Consider the following 22,377-nt stretch of genomic DNA (forward strand, 5'->3'; position numbering starts at 1 on the left):
AATGAAAAAGAAATGACTAAAATGCCATTGCAACCCACTAATGAATTAATAGATCTAGGAATTACACGGCAGCTTCCAATTTGCAGGAAATACAGAGAATAGGGAAACTACACCATGAATTTCCAACTAGCAAACCCCAGACTATGGGAAGCTCTAAACACTAAATGGCCTGTAAATTGGAAAGAAAAGAAATGGATAAGGAACTTCAATTATCTTTAAATGCATGAGAGTCAGGATAATAGTTCCTGCTTGAGGGAAGCCAGGAGTGTGTGTCTGGAAGGACCATAAGGAGGGGCTTCTAGGACAGGCAGCAAAATTATGTTTCTTGACCTGGTTGGTGGCTGCAAGGGTATCTGCCTTTGAATAATACATTATGCTATACATTTGTTAGGTTTCCTGTATATGTAGCTACAACTATAAGAGATGATTTTTTTTAAAGTTATATACATTAAAGTCCTAGGCACTGATAGGAAAAATATTGGAAAGGAAAACATAGAATTACTATTTACAAATGATTACATGCCTAGAACTTTCAATGCAATCAACTAAATCAGCAGTAACAGTAGTTCAGTAAACTTGGAATAACAAAAATATTATCAACAATAAATTTTAAAGTGTTAAGAGAAACTTCCAGTAATAAAACAACAGAAATGGTAATATCTTAAGGAAGTAATACTTATGAAATATAAAAGCCCTGTGTGAAAAAGATTGTAAAACTTTACTGAGGAACATAAGACCTACATACCGGAAGGGATACTTCTTTCTTAGATAGGAGATAATATTGGAATGATGTCTTTCCAGTTAATCCATACATTATTGGCATCACTAATGATTGGGAAACGCAAGAAAAGGGCATTTCATACGCCGTTCTCTTTGGACTGCAATCTGGTATCAACTGATTAAAACTTAGAATGTATAGTCTTTAGTTCTTCTTCCAGGAAAGTTTACTACATGAATACCTGCACTCATCCAAAAAATACACATACAAGGATGTTCCTGCAGCGCTGTTTATGATATTGGAAAACTGGAGGGCATGTAAATGACTGTAATTACAGGAATAGCTCAGTAAGTGAAGGTACCTAACAAGAGCATGCTAGATTCCCAATCATGGAAATAGGTTTATGATATATTGACTGAAAAAAGGGAAGCTATACAATTGAATGTATTCTATCATTTTTTTCCAAAAATGGGATCAAATGCCATGCCCAGAGGATAGACAGAATGGGCTTAGAAGATACCCACTAATCTGGTCATTATCTTGGGGAAAGAGGCAGAAGAGAAAGGAAGGAAGGAAGGGCCTCCCCTTTCTGATTTTATTCCTGAGTCACCTGAAGATGTACTTTTACAATTTAAAAAAAAAAAAAAAAAAAACCACCCTAACAATGAAACCTAAGAACCCACAAATGTCCACCTGATATTCCATGAGAAAAAAACTGCAAAACAAGCAAAAAAAAGTTACTGCAGAGAGTTGGCAGCCTGTGGAGAGGGCATCAGCTTCTACACCTGAAGGACTCACTAATTTTTACCACTTACTAACTGTGTAACCTCAGCCAAGTCTCAGCGGGGGCCATTATCTCCTCACCTCCAACAGAGGAACAAAACCTGACTGCAGCTCTGTGAGGATTCCAGGCACCGTATGGAAAGTACCTAGAAAACAGGAGTTGCTCAATATATAGAAGGTAATAAATACACATTTCCCGAGCAACTGTGAGTTCTGATCATTAATTTGCTTTCATTGAAGCATGTAATGAAATATTGACTGAAACAAACAAGCAGACACCAAAATGGTTTCAGGCATTATATCTAAAATACAACTTTTTAGAAAACAGTATGATCACATGACTCTTACAAGGTATCATAACAACAATCTAACACTTTTATAAACTGCATTTATTGTACAGAGTACTCTGAAGAAAGAAAAAATATGTACAGCCATTCATTTTCATTAACACATGTATTCTGTCCTGCAATACTGGAGAGGCGGAATGTGTCTGGCACAGAAATAACCCCTAGGAGTTACAAATTAGAAAAACAACACTTTTAAAAAAGATTTTTACTTTTCTGGTAGAAATATAAAAACTGTGGTTCATGGGGAAAAACATTAAAATTAAAAAGTCCAATCAATTGTAGAGGTGGCTTTCACTCTTAGAGTTTTCTCCCTCAAACCAACTTGTCAACAGCAGTGTTTAAAATCTACATATAAATAAATGGGCAGCGCTGCCCAGATAGCAGCACAGTATGAGCAACTCACAGTCACGCTGCGCGGTGTTCTCAGTGCACAAATAATGCCCCTTCCCGGCATCCCGCAGTGGGCACTTACAGAAGGGCATCACCTGGTGCCGCAACCTGCAACTCAACATCCATCTTCTCACACCACCACCAGTTAAAGGTACCAAAACAAACTGATTTGTTTAAAAAAAAAAAAAAAACAGTGGGTGGGGGAGGCAAGGGTACATGACAGCCATTACGTCGTCTTCCTGAATCCCTTTAGAATAGGGTAGATGTTTTCAAATGCTTCATAAATTTCTGCTCTGACTTTAGCACCTAAGAAGACAAGTTGAAGTAGAGATGAGAGACCGAAATGGCACTTCTTAACATATTAAGAAGTTAAAATTATTATTACCTTAAAGCTGCAAGCACAATTCTCACCATACCCAGTCAGATTAAGGCACAGGCATGAAAACATTAATGGTGGAACCCCTTGTCACAAACTTATTTTTGTTTATAAAGTGATACTTTTAAAAAATCATCTTAGTGACTCCAGCATCTCGCATCCATTCTATAGCTCAAGAGGCATGTGTTCACACTTCTCTCCTGGTCCTGAACCAGGCCCTAAACTAAGCAGGACAGCAATAACAACCGAATCTTCTTCTCCCAATTGCTGCCTTCAACTAAGCTCTTTTCTGCATCTTCCTTTCTTGTCTCATAATCATATTGCTGAAGAATCGTAAAGCTTCAGATAACTAATTCCAAGTGAAAACACCATCTTCTATTCAATGCGGTGCTCACCTCCTCACTGTGAATGGAAACCTGCTTGCAGGGCTGTGGTCAGACTTCCCTGCTCTCACTGTGCCTTTAGTGGGCACGTTTCTCATAAGACTTGGGTGGGAGGCCTTTGTGCAAGAAGCTAGCCCACTGTCCCGACACTGAAATTTCTTTTCAGCACTGAGAAAATGCCATACTCGAAACACAAATGTTCAGATACTACTTCCTGTTACAACTTACCTGTTAATACAACTTTTCCAGAAACAAAAATAAGGAGAACAATTCTGGGTTTGATCATTCTGTAGATTAAACCAGGAAATAACTCTGGCTCGTAACTGGAAGGAAAATTGCAAAAAACAGTTTAGAAATTAAGAGCTTTGTGTGCTTTTAAATAAAATGAGAACCTGTACAAGGAAAAATACTGAATAAACAAGCAAACTAGTCAAGAGGTAAAGCACAGTTCTTCAAGCAGCATCAAAGGATAGAATAATTAAAGCAAGTGAGGCCAACTTTTAGTCATCAGTTGATAACCATTGGACGGGAGGCTATTTGTCCTCCTATCACTTTACCCCATTTCTACTGAATCTGGATTTTCTGATTTAAGAAGAGCCCTGTAGTTATGTCTGCAGTCTCTGATAATAATCACCTACTTTTACAATCCTAATAATTACTATTACATACCTAATAATCATTTACTTCTAAGATCTGATACTATAACTTTTAATCAAATCTCACCTCCTTAAATTGAAATATTCTCTAGCTATCAATTGTGTTCAGGAAATTCAATCACTCTGATATACTAGCCTGAGAATTAACCTATACCTGATTGAGCTGTCTGACTGAATGGGCTATTGGGGTGTGTGTGTGGGGGGGGGGGTGTGTGTGTGTGTAATTTTTTTTTTTTTTTTTTTTTGAGACGGAGTCTTGTTCTGTTGCCTAGGCTGGAATACAGTAGTACGATCTTGGCTCGCTACAACCTCCGCCTCCTGGATTCGAGTGACTGTCCTGCCTCAGCCTTCCATGTAGCTGGGATTACAGGTGTGTACCACCACGTCCAGCTAATTTTTGTATTTTTAGTAGAGACGGGGTTTCACCATGTTGGCCAGGCTGGTCTTGAACTCATGAACTCAAGTGATCCCCCCGCCTCAGCCTCCCAAAGTGCTAGGATTACAGGCTTAAGCCACCAGGCCAGGCCTGGTACACATTCTTCTAAGCCTAGTAATCTCATTTTTCTTAGTTCAGAGAGACTGAAAACAGGATGCCTCTGTTTCTGTGTGTCTGACCTAAGACAAAATTCAGGACAGGCTTCTCTGAGGAAGAGTGGAATGCGTAGACATACGGAACTCAAGTGGGAGCTTCCTAGGTGAAAAGGGAAATGAGTGTACTAGGCATAAAAGCTGCAAGTGCACAGGCCCATGGCAGGAGGAACCAAGTGAGCCCAAGGGGCACACAGAACTAGTGTGCCTGTGAACAGACACCAGAAGACCATGAGATGAGGCTGTGAGGTGGGCAGGGCTGCCTGCCTGTGAGTCTTCACCTGCAAGTAGCAGGGAAGATAATTAGAAAGTTGTTCCTACGGCTCAACTTCACACTTTGCTGGTAGATCTGACACAATGCTGACTAAAAGAGAAGATCCAAACTGGGAAAAAAAAAATTGATACAAGAGGTTAGGTTAAATTCATGCATTCCAAGTGTATTCAGCAATCAACTGATAAAACATAGAAGCAGAATCAAATTCAGTCCAGTAAAGGGGAGTTATGGGTACTGCTAAGTGACAAGGGAAGCAGAGGCTGGTGAGAGTGATAAATGTCACTGAGAACATCAAGAAGACAATGCAAGAATACATACAATTATAACCATGTCAACTGTTCTCACATACTGAATATTTTACATGTGTTTTATTCTGAACAATGTTTAGATTATAAATGAATTGTTGCCAAAAGCCATCATAATACATTTCAGACTTACCTACTAAACTGTTGGTGGGTGAGCACAAGACCTTCTAACCTTATAGGAAACTTCACATCACAGCTCCCCACCATGTTCTGAATCTTGAAGTCCAAGAACTTAGCTGGAAAACCCAACTTCTGTACAACTCTAGCATATTTTCTTGCTGCCAGTCTGGACTGTTCTTCACTAGGGAAAGGAAAAAAGTGAGTTATTCATACTCAGACTCAGCTAAAATATTTATTTAGACTAATAACTTATAAAAAGTCCTAAACAGGAGACTAATAAAGTGTAAACTGGTCAGCCCCCTTGCAATAGGAGAAAAGACTGACAGACATTCACAATTTCCTTATAAAGTATTCCTGGATCCTTGACAGAAAACTGTAGGTCTGCCAAAATGACCTTTCAATCTGCCAAATTATTGTAGCCCTAGATTTTATGGATGTGAATTATCACCATCATCAATCATCACTATTTCTATATTTTAGCCCATGCATTTCTACTGAGAGGAAAACTAACAAACTTCATATTGATCAGAAAAATGTTGATGAGATTTATTATTGAACAATGTATTCACTAATTCTATTCTCTTTTATACCAAGACTCATCATGAATAGACATTCCTATGATGTCATTTGTTGAGGCAGTTCAGAGCTTACATAAGAAAAGCAGAATGTGGGCCAGGCATGCTGGCTCACACCTGTAATCCCAAGCACTTTGGGAGGCCAAGGCAGGTAGATCACCTGAGGTCAAGGGTTCGAGACCAGCTTAGTCAACATGGTGAAACTCTATCTCTACTAAAAATACAAAAATTAGCCGGGTGTGGTAGAAGGCACCTGTAATCCCAGCTACTTGGGAGGCTGAGGCAAGAGAATCACTTGAACCTGAAAGGTGGAGGTTGCAGTGAGCCAAGATTGTGCCACTGCCCTCCAGCCTGGGCGACTCCGCCAACAACAACAACAAAAAAAAACGGAAAGAAAGAAAGAAAGAGGAGAGGAGAGGAGAGAAGAGAACAGAAAAAAAAGAAAATAAGAGAGAAAAGAAAAGAAGGAAGGCTGGCTGGGCGCAGTGGCTCATACCTGTAATCCCAACACTTTGGGAGGCCAAGGTGGGTGGAGCACGAGGTCAGGAGATCGAGACCATCCTGACTAACAGAGTGAAACACCGTCTCTACTAAACATACAAAAATTAGCCGGGCATGGTGGCAGGCACCTGTAGTCCCAGCTACTTGGGAGGCTGAGGCAAGAGAATGGCATGAACCTGGGAGGCAAAGCTTGCAGTGACCCCAGATTGCGCCACTGCACTCCAGCCTGGGCGCAGAGCAAGACTGTCTCAAAAATAACAACAACAACAACAAAAAGAATGTGAAAATATTACCATAAAAAGACTATCAGGCACAGGGGATCAGGAAGAACAAAAATCAAGCATACATATATATATGCTATGCTTTTAATTTTCAGGTAAATTTATTGGTGGTTTCTTGTCTTGATGAAACAGTCATCCAACTAGACATACAATATTCAGTTTTCAGATGCTCTGGGACAAAAAGACTAAATGCTGCATGAAAAGTTTGCCTTGATAAACCAAAAGTTTCTGATATTCCATGCAGGGGAAAACAAGCAAACAAAAAGGCTCTTAATTAAAGAGGTTACTACTGCATGTTGTGGCCAAGGGGTAGTGAAAGGCAAGAACAGATCCTTGTCCTGCATTCTGAAAAAACTTGGAGACCAGGAGCCAGAATGTCCACACCAATGACATTCCCCCACTGAAAGACAATTTCAAACTTCAGAATAAGCAAAAATATCCACAGCCCCCTTCTATGTGTTGACACCGCCAAGTACATTTAATACGCTTTCATTTAAAAAGTTTTAGTGTATTTGTTCAGTTTATTTATGAATGTAATGTCACTAATTTTCCCCCTAGTTTTTGACTTCTATCAGGTATATGAGCTCTGTTTAGAACAGTCAGGGCCCCAGAGCACTAACCTTCAGACAGGATCACTTCAAACGCAGAATACAGGCAATGACATGTTATAACAGGGGTACATTCCTTAGGATCTGCACAATTCAAACGCTCATAATGAATGCTAGTTCCAGTGAGACGGCAGGTTTCTGCAGTCAACACATGTGGTGTTGTCATGCTGTCCGGCCCAGTAAGGTCTGCAAAGCTCTTACACCATTAGCTTAGAAGTTTACACCATTAGCTTGACCAATTACACCATTAGCTTACACCATTAGCTTGACCAATTTTTTCTTCCATTTCAAGATGTATTTGTGTTATTTACAACATTTTTCACAAAAAGGGAATTTTATTAATAGTTCTGATGTTGTATTACATCTTACCTAATTTTATTTTATTTTATTTTCTGGGAACAGAGTCTTGTTCTGTCTCCCAGGCTGGAGTGCAGTGGCATGATCTCACCTCACTGCAACCTCCGCCTCCCAGATTTAAGCGATTCTCATGTTTCAGCATCCCAAGTAGCTGGGACTACAGACATCCACTACCACACCTGGCTAATTTTTGTATTTTTAGTAGAGATGGAGTTTCACCATGTTGGTCAGGCTGGTCTTGAACTCCTGGCCTCAAGTGATTTGCCCGCCTTGGCCTCCTGGGATTATAGGTGTGAGATACCATACCTGTCCATATCTAATTTTTAAGAAAATGAAATCACTGGTATCTACAATTAATAGAATCAACCATTTTAATAAGAAAGCAGTAATAACATGTTAAAGTGCTAACCTAATAACCTAAAAACTCGTTCACAACCCATAAACCAGAAGAATGAATTTCTTACGGCTACCTCTTGGCTCCTGTGCACACCATCTTCCCAGAACTGAAAATCAGTGCCGTGGTTCGTGGCTCTCTTATCCTCATGATTACTGCAGCAAACCGCTAAAATAGAGAGAATCATTAGTGAGGTCATGCCAAACTGCTCAATTTTGTTAGGAGAACTACACATTGACAAATCACAACTGGTAGGAAGGACATAGTACATCTAGTTATCAAAATATTTGTCCTGTATTTCTGCGTATCTGTAAAGGATTTGCATACACCACATGTAACAAATATTCCTTTGCATAAGGAGCAGAAAATAATCAATTGTGACAAAGTTATACCAAGATCTGTATGTTCTTTCACATGAGCATTCCACCAACAGAAATGTTTGCAAAATTTGGTTATGTTCTCAATAAATACCAGTGCTTCGGTTTCTACTTTATATTTGCTGCTTATCATGACTATAGTTTCTCTAATGATAAATTTTGTTTTATTAATATAAATTTTGAGGCAAATAAACCAATAAACGTTTTCTACCTTAATGGAATTAATAAATCAGATTACAAGCATACCAATATGTAATGAAGTAAAATCCTGCTTCCAATTGGCCTTTAGAAACAATATTAATGTATTAAACACATATAAATGCAAATTAGGAAAGAAACACAGTTTTAACTTTTATTTTCTGCTTTTTATGCTTGAAACACATTAATTCTTTCAGAAAATTTTCTTGCTAAGATTGTAACTCATGGGGAAAATATTTCAACTGTGGGTTGAATTAATGGCCTCAGTTATTAGGTACATGATAAAAAGCAAGTAATTACTTTGAAACAACTTAAATATTTTAATACATTATATTTAATTATACAATAAAAACCTATGTATTTCTAATTGAGATGACTCTGACAAACTAGATTGCTTTAACAATTTTATTTTTTTATTTTATTTTATTTATTTTTATTTATTTTTTTTTTTTGAGACAGAGTCTTGCTCTGTCGCCCAGGCTGGAGCGCAGTGGCCGGATCTCGGCTCACTGCAAGCTCCGCCTCCCGGGTTTACGCCATTCTCCTGCCTCAGCCTCCCGAGTAGCTGGGACTACAGGCGCCCGCCACCTCGCCCGGCTAGTTTTTTGTATTTTTTAGTAGAGACGGGGTTTCACTGTGTTAGCCAGGATGGTCTCGATCTCCTGACCTCATGATCCGCCCGTCTCGGCCTCCCAAAGTGCTGGGATTACAGGCTTGAGCCACCGCGCCCGGCCTATTTTTTAATTTTATTAATTTTTTTTTTTAGAGACAGAGTCTCACTTTGTTGCCCAGACTGGATTGCAGTTGCCCAGACTGGAGTGCAGACTGGAATCATGGCTCACTGCAGCCTCGAATTCCTGAGTTCAAGAGATCCTCCTGTCTTGGCCTCCCAAGTAGCTGGGATTATAGGTGTGTGCCACCAACCCCAGATAATTTTTTAAATTTTCTGATGAAACGAGGTCTTGCTATGTTGCCCAGGCTTGTCTCGAAGGCCTCAAGCGATCCTCCCACCTTGGCCTCCCAAAGTGCTGAGATTACAGGTCTGAGTCACCGTGCCTGGCTTTTAACAATTTTAGTTTAAAAACTGCTCTATGTCTTCCCTGTGTTTTTATCAACATCTAAAAAAGCTAGCAGTGTATAGTAGTTTATCTAAGTCCCAGGAAAAGCCTAGCTATTTTGCATTTCCAGAATTTCCTCTACTATTTCTATTGGTTAAGTATCACTTCACTTAAGATCATAAAGTAATAAAATTATGTATTCAACTAAATATTATAATAGATGAAAGATTAATTCTTAAAATGCTACATGTCATACAGACTCATTATGAGTGGTTAAAAGGAGATTTTTCAGACCCCTAGCTTAGCTATCTTTCAGATCTTAGGCATTATGTTTCAGGGGTTTTAAAATGCACCCTAAGTCCATTACTAACACTTCTCTCAACCCAGCTAATGTTTATCCAAATTACTTTGCCTACTATAGCTGGCAAACATCATCCCTATACATATACAAAATTCTTCACATGATCCCAATACAATATATATGTAACTTAGCTTGTTTTATAGACTGCTGTATTCCCAGGGATTCTGATATCACAGACACTCAATAAAAGATACAAAACAATGCACATTTTACTTTAGATCTTCATTTTGTTGGTGTCAAGGAATAAGCATAACACAAACTCTTTGATATACAGATTTTTTTTTTTTTGAGATGGAGTCTTGCTCTGTTTCCAGGCTGGAATGCAATGGCGCGATCTCCACTCGCAACCTCTGTCTCCCAGGTTCAAGTGATTCTCCTGCCTCAACCTCCCAAGTAGTTGGGATTACAAGCACCAGCCACCACTCCTGGCAAATTTTTGTCTTTTTAGTAGAGACAGGGTTTCACTATGTTGGCCAGGATGGTCTTGAACTCCTGACCTCAGGTGATCCGCCCACCTCGGCCTCCCAAAGTGCTGGGATTACATGTGTAAGCCACCAAGCCTGGCCGATTTTTCTTTCTTTTTCTTTTTTTTTTTTTTTTAAGAGACAGGGTCTTGCCATGTTGCCTGGGCTGGTCTTGAAGTCCTAGGCTCAAGCAATTCTCCCTCCTCAGCCTCTCAAAGTGCTGGGATTACAGGCATTAACCACTGTGCCTAGAGAGATCTACAGACATTTGTTACATAGAGTGAAATACATTAAAATATAGAGACATGACAGAGAAGACAAAAAAGAAAAAAAAAAGAAACACATTAAAATAGATCTAACCTTGGGATTATATTCAGCATTTCGGGCACGAAGTGCAATGGTCTTTAGGTCAAGTTTACAACCAAGATTCACTGTGGATACAATATTTCTGTAAGAAATTTAAAAAGAAAACATGACTATTTAAATAACTTAACCTTCACTGGATGAGGTGTTAGAAATTATGCACACATTTGATTATTTCAACCAGGCTTTAATTTTTAAAAATTGCTCACATTTATTGTTTAACAAGTATCATGCACATGTTGAGCACTTTATATAGATTATTCCATTTAATACTTATAATGCACTATGGTAGAAGCTACCAGTATTCCCACATTCGGATAAATAAGCTGAGGCTTAAAGGTAGTGCAACTTCCTCAGGATGCACATGGCTCCCAAGTGGAGGTGCTAGGATTTGAGTCTGTCTCCAGAGCCATGCCCTTAGCCTTCTCACAGACAAACTCATTTCTCACCTGTGAGCTCTGAAAAGCCACCACCACCACCCTACTCCTAAGTCACTTTTTTTCTTTTTTTTTTTTTGAGATGGAGTCTCGCTCTGTCACCCAGGCTGGAGTGCAGTGGTGCATTCTCGGCTCACTGAAAGCTCCACCTCCTGGGTTCACGCCATTCTCCTGCCTCAGCCTCCCGAGTAGCTGGGTCTACAGGCGTGCGCCACCACGCCCGGCTAATTTTTTGTATTTTTAGTAGAGATGGGGTTTCACCATGTTAGCCAGCATAGTCTCGATCTCCTGACCTCATGATCCGCCCGCCTCGGCCTCTCAAAGTGCTGGGATTACAGGCATGAGCCACCACGCCTGGCAAACCTAAGTCACTATTTATTATGAAAATGAGTTCTCTCAAAGTACGTATCTTTTGAAAAACAACAGCTAAGTGTCTTTAGCAAAAAAAAAAAAAAAAAAAAAAAAAAAGGCAAAACCCTGCTTTCTCTTCTAATTATCTCTCAGTAAATAAGGATAAACGGAGCCATCTGGGTCCACTGACCCTTTACATTTCTCAGTGTTCTTACATCACTTAATAAATAACTTATACAAGGATAAAGATATACTAAAAAGCAACTCTATTAGAAGTTTTAATAAAAATTTAAACAAAAACCTACATTTTCATTATACATTTTTTCTGCTTATGAAAGTATATATACTTGGCCAGGCACAGTGGCTCACGCCTGTAATCCCAGCACTTTGGGAGGCCAAGGTGGGCGGATCACGAGGTCAGGAGATCGAGACCATCCTGGCTAACACGGTGAAACCCCGTCTCTACTAAAAATACAAAAAAATTAGCCGGGCATGGTGGCGGGAGCCTGTAGTCCCAGCTGCTCAGGAGGCTGAGGCAGGAGAATGGCGTGAACCCAGGAGGTGGAGTTTGCAGTGAGCTGAGATCACACCACTGCACTCCAACCTGGGCGACAGAGCGAGACTCCTTCTTAAATAAATAAATAAATAAATAAAGTACATATACTTGAAATGGGCAATGTCCTTTGAATGCAATTAACTGCGCAACAAGTGTCTTGCATGGACCTGGCAATCACCATCCCAAGAATATAGAGTCCAGATTTCAAATACATAGGTTCAAATACAATAGGTTATAGCTCACTGTTGCTTCTGGTTCTTTTTCTTATACTGTCAAAATGCAAAACTTTTGAAAACTTGATGGCTCATAATTTTGTTCAAAAGAGAATGGCAGTCTATGATACACAACCGTAAAGCCAATTAGGTTGATCCACACAATGTTTTCATTTCCATATCATCTCTTTCCTTCCAATCACCGTTGTATACACACCTGGCTTTAGCATTTGTCCACTGATGAACTATATCAAGTAGATTTTAGTACATCTATCACAACTTTCATCACATAATTGTTAAACGTATTCTTATATGTTTTCATTAATGAAATATTTGCCTTAATCCCTCTTAAGCCTACAAGACTGAGAGGGCACTGAATTACCACGCAGGGGGGTTCTTAGTAGAGAGCAGCTCAGGGACGTGGATGACTGGATGCTCTCGGGAGTATCAGAACAACAAAGGCACGGCAAGAAACAAACACCTGACTGTACTGTTTATACTTTATTATTTAAATCAGAAATGCAAACTTAGATTTTCCTGGGAGTCCGACAAGCATGCTGGACACATGGGACCGGTACAGACAAGGGTGAGCTAAAAAGGGCTGTCTCTAAAATCACTAAAATTACTTTGTTTTTAAAATTGTGTGTGGGGTCAAACAAAATTGTAGAGGCAAGATTTAGGTCTTTGGGTAAAAGTCAGCATCCACGATTACACACCACTAAGTTCCAAAAATGATCAGAGATAGCTTATAAACAACAACCATATATGTAGCAAGGTGAATAAATGCAAATAGGAAATACTAGATCTAAAGGGAGTATGAAGGAGGAAGGTATCTGTACAAGAAAACTGAGGAGATGCAGAGACTGCAAGTAACCTTTTAATTTGGTCATAAGCTTTCTAACATGAAAAGCTGCACGCTTCTTATTGACGGGGATTATTTGGAAATATTTGTTGTTTTTTCAGGAAGATGAAATTATTTCCTATCCCTAATACCCTGTTACATATAGAACCCACTTCACTTAGGTAGAAAAATCCATTTAGGACAAGAACAGTCATCCTCATTTTGTGGGAAGGACACAGACCTTCAAAGATTCATATGCAGTCCCCACAGTAAAAATAAAAAACAAGAACTGCCAGAAATTATACTGATACTGTGACTAAAGACCTAAAATAGCATAAGGGAAAGAGACTACATAACATTGTGATTTGGCGATATCAGATACAGGGAAATGTCTATAATATAATAATAATGACAGTGAAAATCACATTAAATTTTATTGGCTCAGGTATATAAACACAAATGACCACATTCCTAAACCTGTTAAGAACCTTTTACTGAGGGCACTGACTAAGATGGCTTTGCTTCCCTTTCCCAAGTGTGAGATAAAGCAAATTTTGATACACAATTGCTGTTAGTGCCACTCCCTCCCTTAATAAAAGGATCCATCAAAAAACAGAGCAGGAACACAACTCAAAGGGACTCCTAAGTGGGAGGAAACATAAAACACCAAGTACTCACTGCAGCTGCGGTACAATCCCAGAACTCTCCGAAGCCGGAGTGGCAGGAGTGATGGGGGTCATGGGGGTCATGGGGGAGGGATACAGTGGAGTGGTGCCCGGCAAGGGTGCAGTTGTGAGAGTCTGTGAGTGGAAGAGCTGTGGTGCCTGGCCTGAGGTTCCCTGTGTTGTCTGCTGGGATGTTGACTGCTGAACGGCTGCAGCGGCCACTGCCTGTTGCTGCTGCTGCTGCTGCTGCTGCTGCTGTTGTTGCTGTTGTTGCTGCTGCTGCTGCTGTTGTTGCTGCTGCTGCCTTTGTTGCTCTTCCAAAATAGACAGACTATTGGTGTTCTGAATAGGCTGTGGGGTCAGTCCAGTGCCATAAGGCATCATTGGACTAAAGATAGGGATTCCGGGAGTCATGGCACCCTGTGGAAAGCAAGGAGAAAAACAGGTTAGGCTGGCTGCTGCTGAGTGTTTGTGGAAGTTTCTTGGTGGAACAGCAGGTGAGATGTGCAAAGACAGACGCCCTCTGAGAATAATGGGGTTATTAATCTTTAATTACGGAAGAACCAGCTATTCTTATACACATTGCTTTCTTCTTTAATACCACACAGTGGATAAACATGAAGAAAAATGGATAAACTGAACTTTGGAAAAATTAAAAACTTCTGTTCTCTGAAAGACACCATTGAGAAAATTAAAAGGCAGGCCACACATTGGGAAAAAAATACCTATAATACATACATCTGAGAAAGGACTGGTAAACAGAATAATAAAGAGCTCTGACAACTCCATAAAAAAAGATCAACAAATAAAATAATGAAAAAGGACAAAAGATGTGAAGGGCATATTACAAATGAAGATACAGGCATACCTCAGAGATACTATGGGTTAGGTTCCAGACCATCTCAATGAAGCAAGCAGCATGAATTTTTTGGTTTCCCAGTGTCTACAAAAGTTATGTTTACACTATAGTCTATTAAGTGTGCAATAGCATTATGTCTAATAATATGTATATACCTTAATTTTAAAATGCTTTATTGCTAAAAATGCTAACAATCCTATGAGCCTGCAGCAAGTCATAATCTTTTTGCTGATAGAGGATCTTGCCTCGATGCTGACAGCTGCTGACTGATCAGGGTGGTAGCTGTGGCCATTTCTTAAAATAAGACTGACGAAGTTTGCCACAAGGACTGACTCTTCCTTTCACTGAGATGTCTCTGTAGCACACGACGCTGTTTGACAGCGTTTTACCCACACTAGAACGTAGTTCAAAACTGGAGTCAGTCCTCTCAAACGCTGCTGCTGCCTTCTCAACTACATTTATGGAATATTCCACAGTCATCAGTTCTTCACCAGGAGTCAATTCCATCTCAAGAAACCACTTTCTTTGCTCATCCACAAGAAGCAACTCCTCATCTGTTCAGGTTTTATCAAAAAATTGCAGCAATTCAGTCACATCTTCAGGATTCACTTCTAATTCTAGTTCACTTGCTATTTCCACTACACCTGCAGTAACTTCTACCACTGAAGTCTAGAACCTCTCAAAGTCATCCACGAGGGCTGGAATCAACTTCTTCCAAACTCTTATTCATGCTGATATTTTAACCTCCTCCCATGAATCACAAACGTTCTTAATGGCATCTAGAATGGTGAATCTTTTCCAGAAGGTTTTCAATTCACTTTGCCCAGATCCATCAGAGGAGTCACTATCTATGGCAGCTACAGCATATGCCCCTCCCTGCTTCCTTTCTTTGAGACAGGGTCTCCATTGTAGCTTTTAACTTCTGGACTCAAGTGATCCTCCCGCCTCAGCCTCCCACGTAGCTGGGACTACAGGCACATGCCACCATGACCAGCTAATTTTTAATTTTTTTTTTTTTTGTAGCAACAGGGACTTGTTTTGTTATCCAGGTTGGTCTCGAACTCCTGCCTTTGAGTGATCCTTCCACCTTGGCCTCCCAAAGTACTGAGATTACAAGCATGAGCCACCATGCCCTGCTCTATTTCTTAAATAGTAAGAATTGAAAGTTGAAATTACTCCTTGATCCATGGGCTGAAGAATGGATATATTATTTAAACAGGCATGAAAACAATATTAATCTCCTTGTTCTTCTCTATCAGAGCTTGTGGACAACTAGTCACACTGTCAGTGAGTAATATTTTGAAATCAATCTTTTTTTCTGAGCAGTAGATCTCAAAGAGCTTAAAATATTCTGTAAACCATGCTGTAAACAGATGTGGTCTCATCAGGTTTTGTTGTTCTGTGTGCTGAGAACAGGCAGAGTAGATTTAGCGTAATTCTTAAGGGCCCTATGATTTTAGAACAGTAAATGAGCATTGGCTTTAACTTAAAGTCACCAGCTATATTAGCCCCTAACTACAGTCAGCCAATCCTCTGAAGCTTTGAAGCTAGGCACTGACTTCTCCTCTCTAGCTATAAAAGTCCTAGATAGCATCTTCTTCCAGTAGAAGGCTGTTTCATCTACATTAAAAATCTATTATTTAGTATAGTCACCTTCATCAATAATCTCGGCTAGATCTTCCAGATAACTTGCTGCTTCACATTGTATTCTTATGTTGTGGAGAAGGCTTCTCTCCTTAAAGCTCATGAATAAACCTCTGCTAGTTTCAAAATTTTCTTCTACAGCTTCCTCTCCTCTCTCAGCCTTTACAGAACTGAAGAGAGTCAAGGCCTTGCTCTGGATTACACTTTGGCTTAAGGGGATGTTGTGGGTAGCATGATCTTCTATCCAGACCAGGCAAACTTTCTCCATATAAGCAATAAAGCTGTTTTGCTTTCTTATCATTTGTCGGTTTACTGGAGTAGCACTTCTAATTTCCTTTAAGAACTTTTCCCTTGCATTTACAACTTGGCTAACTATTTGGTGCAAGAGGCCTAGCTTTTAGCCTGTCTCAGCTTTCAACATGCCTTCTTCACTAAGGATAATCATTTCTAGCTTTTGGTTTAAAATAAGAGATGTGCAGCTCTTCCCTTCATCTGAACACTTAATTAAAGATCACTGTAAGGTTATTAATTAGCCTAATTTCCATACTGTTGTGTCTCAAGGAATAGGGAAGACCAAGGAGAGGGAGAGAGATGGGGGAATGGCTGGTCAGATTGTAGACATTTATCAATTAAGTTCCTATATTATACGGGTGCAGTTTATGGCATTCAATAATAATTACAATAGTAACATCAAAGATCACTGATCACATTAACAGATAATAATGAAAAGGTTTGACTGGGTTCAGTAGCTCATGCCTGTAATCCCAACCCTTTGGGAGGCCAAGGCAGATGGATCACTTGTAGCCAGTAGTTTGAGAACAGCCTAGCCAACATGGTGAAACTCCTTCTCCACTAAAAATACAAAATTTAGCTGGGTTTGGTGGCACATGCCTATAATCCCAGCTACTCAGGAGGCTAAGGCAGAAGAATCGCTTGAACAGGGGAGATGGAGGTTGCAGTGAGCCGAGGCTGCACCACTGCAATCCAGCCTGGGCAACAAAGTGACTGCAAAAAAACAAAACAAAACAAAACAAAAAAAAGAGAAAGTTTGGTAACAATAACAGATAATAATAAAAAGTTTGAAATCCTACAAAAATTACCAAAATCTAACCCCAAGTACACACTGTTGGAAAAATAACACCAACAGACTCACTGGGTACAGGTTTATCACAACCTTCAATTTGTCAAACATGCAGTAAAGTCAACTGCAGTAAAGTGAGGTGGGCCTGTGTATGAGTGGCTGCCAAGAACTTGCCAAGGTGCTCAGAAACATTAGTAATCAGGCAAATTAAAAATCAAAACCACAGTAAAATATAACTAAGCAATCACTAGAGTAAAAGTAAAAAGATTGACAGCACAAAGTGTTGGTGAGGATATGGGGCAACTTAAATCTCTTATGCTGCAAAACAATATAGCCACTTCAGAAAACAGTTTGGCAGTTTCTTATAAAGTTATACATACACTGATATAGGACCTAGCAATCCTACTCCTAAGTATTTACCTATGAGAAGTAAAAACAGTACATTCAAAGTCTACACAAATGTTTATAGTGCTTTTATCCATAATAGCTCCAAACTGGGAAGACCCCAAATGTGAGCAACTGGAGAATGGATGAACTGTGGAACATCCAAACAATGGAGTGATACTTAGCTATACAATGGATTAACTACTGATATACAAACAGTATCAGACATACACAAAAAAGCACACACTGTATGATTCCATCTATATGAAATTCTAGAATAGACAAAACTAATCTTCAGCATTGAAAAGCAGATTCAGTAGTTACCTGGGGCCAACAGAGTGACTATAAAGGGGAAGAAGGGACTTTTTAAGATAATTGAAATGTTCTGTAACTTACACATGTATATATAATTATCAAAACAGACACTTAAAATGTGTTTTTTGTATGTAAATTATATTTCAACAGAAGTTATTGGTTTTTTGTTTTTGTTTTTGTTTTTGTTTTGAGACAGAGTCTAGTCTTGCTCTGTCCGCCAGGCTGGAGTGCACTGGCACGATCTCTGCTCACTGCAACCTCCACCTCCCGGGTTCAAGCAATTCTCCCTGCCTCAGCCTCCCAAGTAGTTGGGATTACAGGCATCCACCACCATGCCTGGTTAATTTTTGTTAATTAGTACAGATGGTTTCTCCATGTTGGCCAGGCTGGTCTCAAACTCCTGACCTCAACTGATCCACCCACCTCCGCCTCCCAAAGTGCTGGGATTATAGGCGTGAGCCACCGCACCCAGCCTGAAACATTTTTATCGTAGATGGGTGGTTGAGAGCTTGAAATGTAAAAGGGGAAAAATAAAACTAGAAAATAATCTGGTGAGGGTGATTTTCAAAATCAAAGACCCTATATAATCACTTGGAACATTCTCCTAAGTGTTTATCAAAAGATTACGTGTTTTATAGATATATAACTTCCAAACAGACTCCCCAAATAAACACTATTGTGCCCATTCAAAACCTAATAGAACATCTCAACAAAATCAGGCTTAAAAAATATATTAAATCATTTTCAAAAACAGATCATTAAATGCCCTTCCTTGCCTTTTGATACCATCTCTTGCCATTCAGATTTCCGCCCTCCCTATTCTCTCCCTCCTGCTGTATTACCTGAGGGGAGGCCAAGCCCTGAGCGTAAGGTGGCAGGCTGTTGTTCTGATCCATGATGTTCACTTTCTTCTTGGCAAACCAGAAACCCTTGGGCTGGAACTCGTCTCACCATTCAGTTTTTTCCTAGAGCATCTCAGGCACACTCTTCTCAGCAACTTCCTCAATTCCTTGGGTTATCTTCAGACACCAAGAAACAGTGATGCTGCTTTGGAAAAAAGTCTGAAGTTTAATTTAAGGATCCAGGTAACCTATACAGTCCTATAAGCCAGTTCCATGGCTATACAAAACACAAACATGAAAACCAATGAAGCTATTCTGGAGTACATTTGTTTTTACCTTATAATCCCAAAGTCTTATTCCTTCCAGGTTTCCGGCGATTGCATGTAAAATCGCCAACAAAACAAAAATCATTTTGTTACACGTTTAAATACTCAGATAATGCTCAAAATCAAGCTGTCATAACCAGCATTAAAAACTTTTGAGGAAAAACACCTACAGAAAACTAATTCCAAAAGAAACTGTAATATCAGAGTAGGATATTTATTAAGCACTGTATACACAGCACTGTTAGGCAAAGTTCAGATCTTTAAATATCCCAATTTTACATCCTCTACAATGTCTTGGGCAAAAAATTAAGTAACTATTAAATTCAATCCAATATACTTCAGAGTGATCATTTATCAAGCTCCTACTGTAATGAAACTATAAAAAAAAAAAGCTGCATAAAGATAAAGCTCTGAATTTTTATAAACGTAATAACCTTACCTCTTTAGAACACAATAATGCAAACTGTGCCTTTTATCTGACTATTCTTAAATCGTCATCACTTTACTCACTATATATCTGAAATGAGTTTATAATAACATATTCTCACATAGAACTTAGAGGTCTCAAAGTTACAAATTATATGTCCAAAGACCCTTCAGGCATATGCACTTCAAGCATGTGCTGGTACAAAGTAGACACTCACATATTTGCTGAATATATGAAAGACTCTGACGATCACTTTGAAAGGGCAAAGGCCCCCAAAAACTATCTATGCTATATACTCATCACTGAAAAACAGACCAAAAAAGAAAGCAAGCTGTGCTTCTGGAAATAAATGTATCAAAGACATTTTTTAAATTATGCTTTTTTTTTTTGACAGTTATCCTATAATAACAAAAGTGCTGCAGATGAGGATATAAAGATAGGAAGATGTAGTCCCTGGCATCAAAGTGTTCAATATGAAGGGTATGCAAATAATTACTGTAAAACATAGTATTATAGTAGCAGGTATGGCCTAAGCTAAGTTCTTGAAAGTCTACATGTCTTTGTGATCTCTGCATCTAGCACTATGCCTGGAATGCAGTATGCGATCATGAATGAGCCCATATACACCCCTGGAAGAGAAGACAATAAAGACTAACAGCCAATTACTATGAAGAGAGGGCAGTGTTTTCACAAAGCAGGGACCATCTAACTTGGGTCTCACAAGGTGAGTAGGAATTTACAAAACAGGGCTTCAGACAAAAGAGAAATCAAGCAGAAAGAGATAACAGATTGAAAAAAGATGCAGAATGCAGGCGACAAGCTTAGTATGACTGTATAGAAGGTCACTGCAGATGAAATAGCACATATTGGTGGTGGGCTCATACTATCAGGAGTTTTAAATGTTACTGCATAGGCAATAATAACAGTTATGGAATTTTGGAAGTGCAGTATGAATAGATCTAATTTGGCAAGACTAGACGAATTTGAGAGGAGTAAAACTAGAGGCTGGAAGTTCCGCTTCAGGGATCTAAGGGTGAGGCAAAAGATAATGACGGCAGGATTTAAACCCATTGTAAGTAAGACTAGAGATTTATTTATCCAGGACCTTCGGTGGCTTCAGGCCACTTTTTGCAAGTAAGTCTACAGAAGAAACCGTACGGTGATTACTGCACTAATTTATCTCAGAAAAGAGTTGTTTGCTGGGTATCTTCAGCTCTTGGAAATTGAAACATCAAATCCGATACTTTTTGGAGGCAATCAAATTAATTCTGCATAGCCTTCTAGTGTCTGTATAACTAAATGAAGCACAGTCTTTTCACAGAAAAGCCTACCTAGAGATTTGGAAAACCATGATGGCCTGACCGAGAGATGGGAGGCCCCGTAAATAAATGGTGTGTATTATATCTTAAGCGCTACCGTGCCCGCTGTCTCAGGCTTCTGACAAAATACTTAAGTCTCAATGTTGGTAGCAAAACAGGCGGGCACAGACCAGGGTGAATCTGCCTTCTAACATGGAGAAGAAGCGGTGGCAGGACAGGGCAGGGTAAACTTCAGGTCTTCGATGCAAGGGACTGTCCTGTCCCGCCCGCCGCCGCCCCGTCAGTAGTACCCTGCGCCCCACAATCGTACGATGGGAAGCCGCTGGCGAAACACAGCAGAGTAGGGCACCAGGCGGGAGCGGCGGCCGAGCGGCCGTTACAGGCCGGAACGGCGGCAGCACGAGAGGGAGGAACGTCCCCCGCGGGGCCTGCACGCGCGCCAATTCCTCTTCTCTTCCCCACCATTGCCCCCAGCCCTCAATGCAGTGGTCGCCTCCGCCCGAACCCTCAGAAAAGAGTACAAGCTGTTACCTGGGTCACTGCAAAGATGACCATGGGCCAGAGGAAACGAAGTTTCACAGCCGGCGGCCCAGGCGCCCGCCACAGCGAACCTGCCTGACCTCACTGAACTCCTGGCGCGCGTTGATAATGTCACTTCCGCCAGCTCTGCCCTCGGCTTCAGCGAGTTGCTCCCACTAGGGCCGAGGCCCTGGGAAGTGTGGGCATAGGTCACTTCCTGTGTTTCCATAGGCGCGGAGCTTAAGGTAAGGAGGGGCTAAGCTCTTGAGGAGTTCCGGGGCGGGGCCGCCGTGCCACAGCCGTCTCTAATTGGCCCTTGCTGGACATAGGACAGATCGATTTTTAAATGGTTATATGTGTGTGTGTTTTGTTGTGGTGGTGGTGGTTTAAAGCAACTAGCGGTGTTACCTTTGGCAAGTTACCTGACCTCTCCCCCGCAGTTTCTTCTGTAAAATTGAATAGTGATAATAGTGCTTACCGTTGGGCTGTCGGGAGATTGACAGAGACTGACAGTACTTGGCACTCAGTAAGCGCGTGCTCCTTACCTGTGCAAGAACGCTAGCTGATCTTCAAGGGTGTAGAATGACAAGGAACACTAAGCAAAACAAATGGCTTGTGTTTACACACGCATTTATATTCAGTTCTGCCACTCCCATTTCATACACTGTGGTCACAAGGCTCTATCCGCAGTTGTTTCTTAGTGGGACTAGAACTTAGTGGGAACTGATTTTCCCTTCTGTAGTTCATTGTGGCGTAGTCACATGTTATACTGCTCGTTTTCTTTGTACTCTTTATTATCAGTGAGGTTGTGAGCTCTTTAAGGATAGGAAATGTTATATACATTTTTTATTAGCCAGGACAATTAACGCGCTCACCGTTATTCGAGTTGGCGTTGCGCCATAGTTCTGCCAATGTTTTTGTATGGTCAGACTTAAATTTTCGTCCATTGGGGTGAATTCCAATGTTTTCTTCGACGGGGGGCGGGAAACCTTTACTTTTCTGTCAGCTTTTTTGGAATGGGCGGGACCCAACTACCAAAGGGACAGGCCGCCCTGCAGCCCTCCAGGAGCAACGACTAGCGCAAGATAGAGAGGCCGGGAGCGAACTTCAGGAGAAGCCGGA

General features: G+C 40.3%; 1 protein-coding gene across 8 annotated transcripts; it reads right to left on the reverse strand.

The window, feature by feature from the left end:
* Nucleotides 1-1,869: 1,869 nt before the first annotated feature.
* Nucleotides 1,870-21,417, reverse strand: TB (TATA-box binding protein). 8 transcript variants are annotated; one of them, XM_011751119.3, is made up of 8 exons: nucleotides 21,268-21,417; nucleotides 18,665-18,866; nucleotides 13,553-13,959; nucleotides 10,475-10,562; nucleotides 7,733-7,824; nucleotides 4,954-5,121; nucleotides 3,226-3,320; nucleotides 1,870-2,544 (listed from the first exon to the last, which is right to left on the reverse strand). In XM_011751119.3, the coding sequence occupies exons 2-8, from the start codon at nucleotides 18,716-18,718 to the stop codon at nucleotides 2,465-2,467; spliced, it is 984 nt and encodes a 327-aa protein (XP_011749421.1). In that variant the 5' UTR covers nucleotides 18,719-18,866; nucleotides 21,268-21,417; the 3' UTR covers nucleotides 1,870-2,464. The 8 variants fall into 8 exon arrangements, with proteins under 8 accessions (XP_011749421.1, XP_011749420.1, XP_011749423.1 ...); XM_011751118.2 differs by having other exon boundaries at nucleotides 18,665-18,869; nucleotides 21,268-21,411; XM_011751121.3 differs by lacking the exon at nucleotides 21,268-21,417 and adding an exon at nucleotides 20,907-21,117.
* Nucleotides 21,418-22,377: the final 960 nt, after the last annotated feature.

Source organism: Macaca nemestrina, chromosome 5 (assembly GCF_043159975.1).
Source record: "Macaca nemestrina isolate mMacNem1 chromosome 5, mMacNem.hap1, whole genome shotgun sequence".
In the NCBI taxonomy this organism is placed as follows: domain Eukaryota; kingdom Metazoa; phylum Chordata; class Mammalia; order Primates; family Cercopithecidae; genus Macaca; species Macaca nemestrina.

What these genes read in the sequence shown, in the direction of transcription:
- TB (XM_011751119.3), bottom strand. Translation starts at nt 18,718, where the DNA reads ATGGATCAGAACAACAGCCTGCCACCTTACGCTCAGGGCTTGGCCTCC. An exon ending in AGGGCTTGGCCTCCCCTCAG is followed by an intron (nt 13,960 to 18,664) that starts GTAATACAGCAG and finishes TGCTTTCCACAG; the next exon opens with GGTGCCATGACTCCCGGAAT. An exon ending in ACCCACCAACAGTTTAGTAG is followed by an intron (nt 3,321 to 4,953) that starts GTAAGTCTGAAA and finishes TTTTCCTTCCAG; the next exon opens with TTACGAGCCAGAGTTATTTC.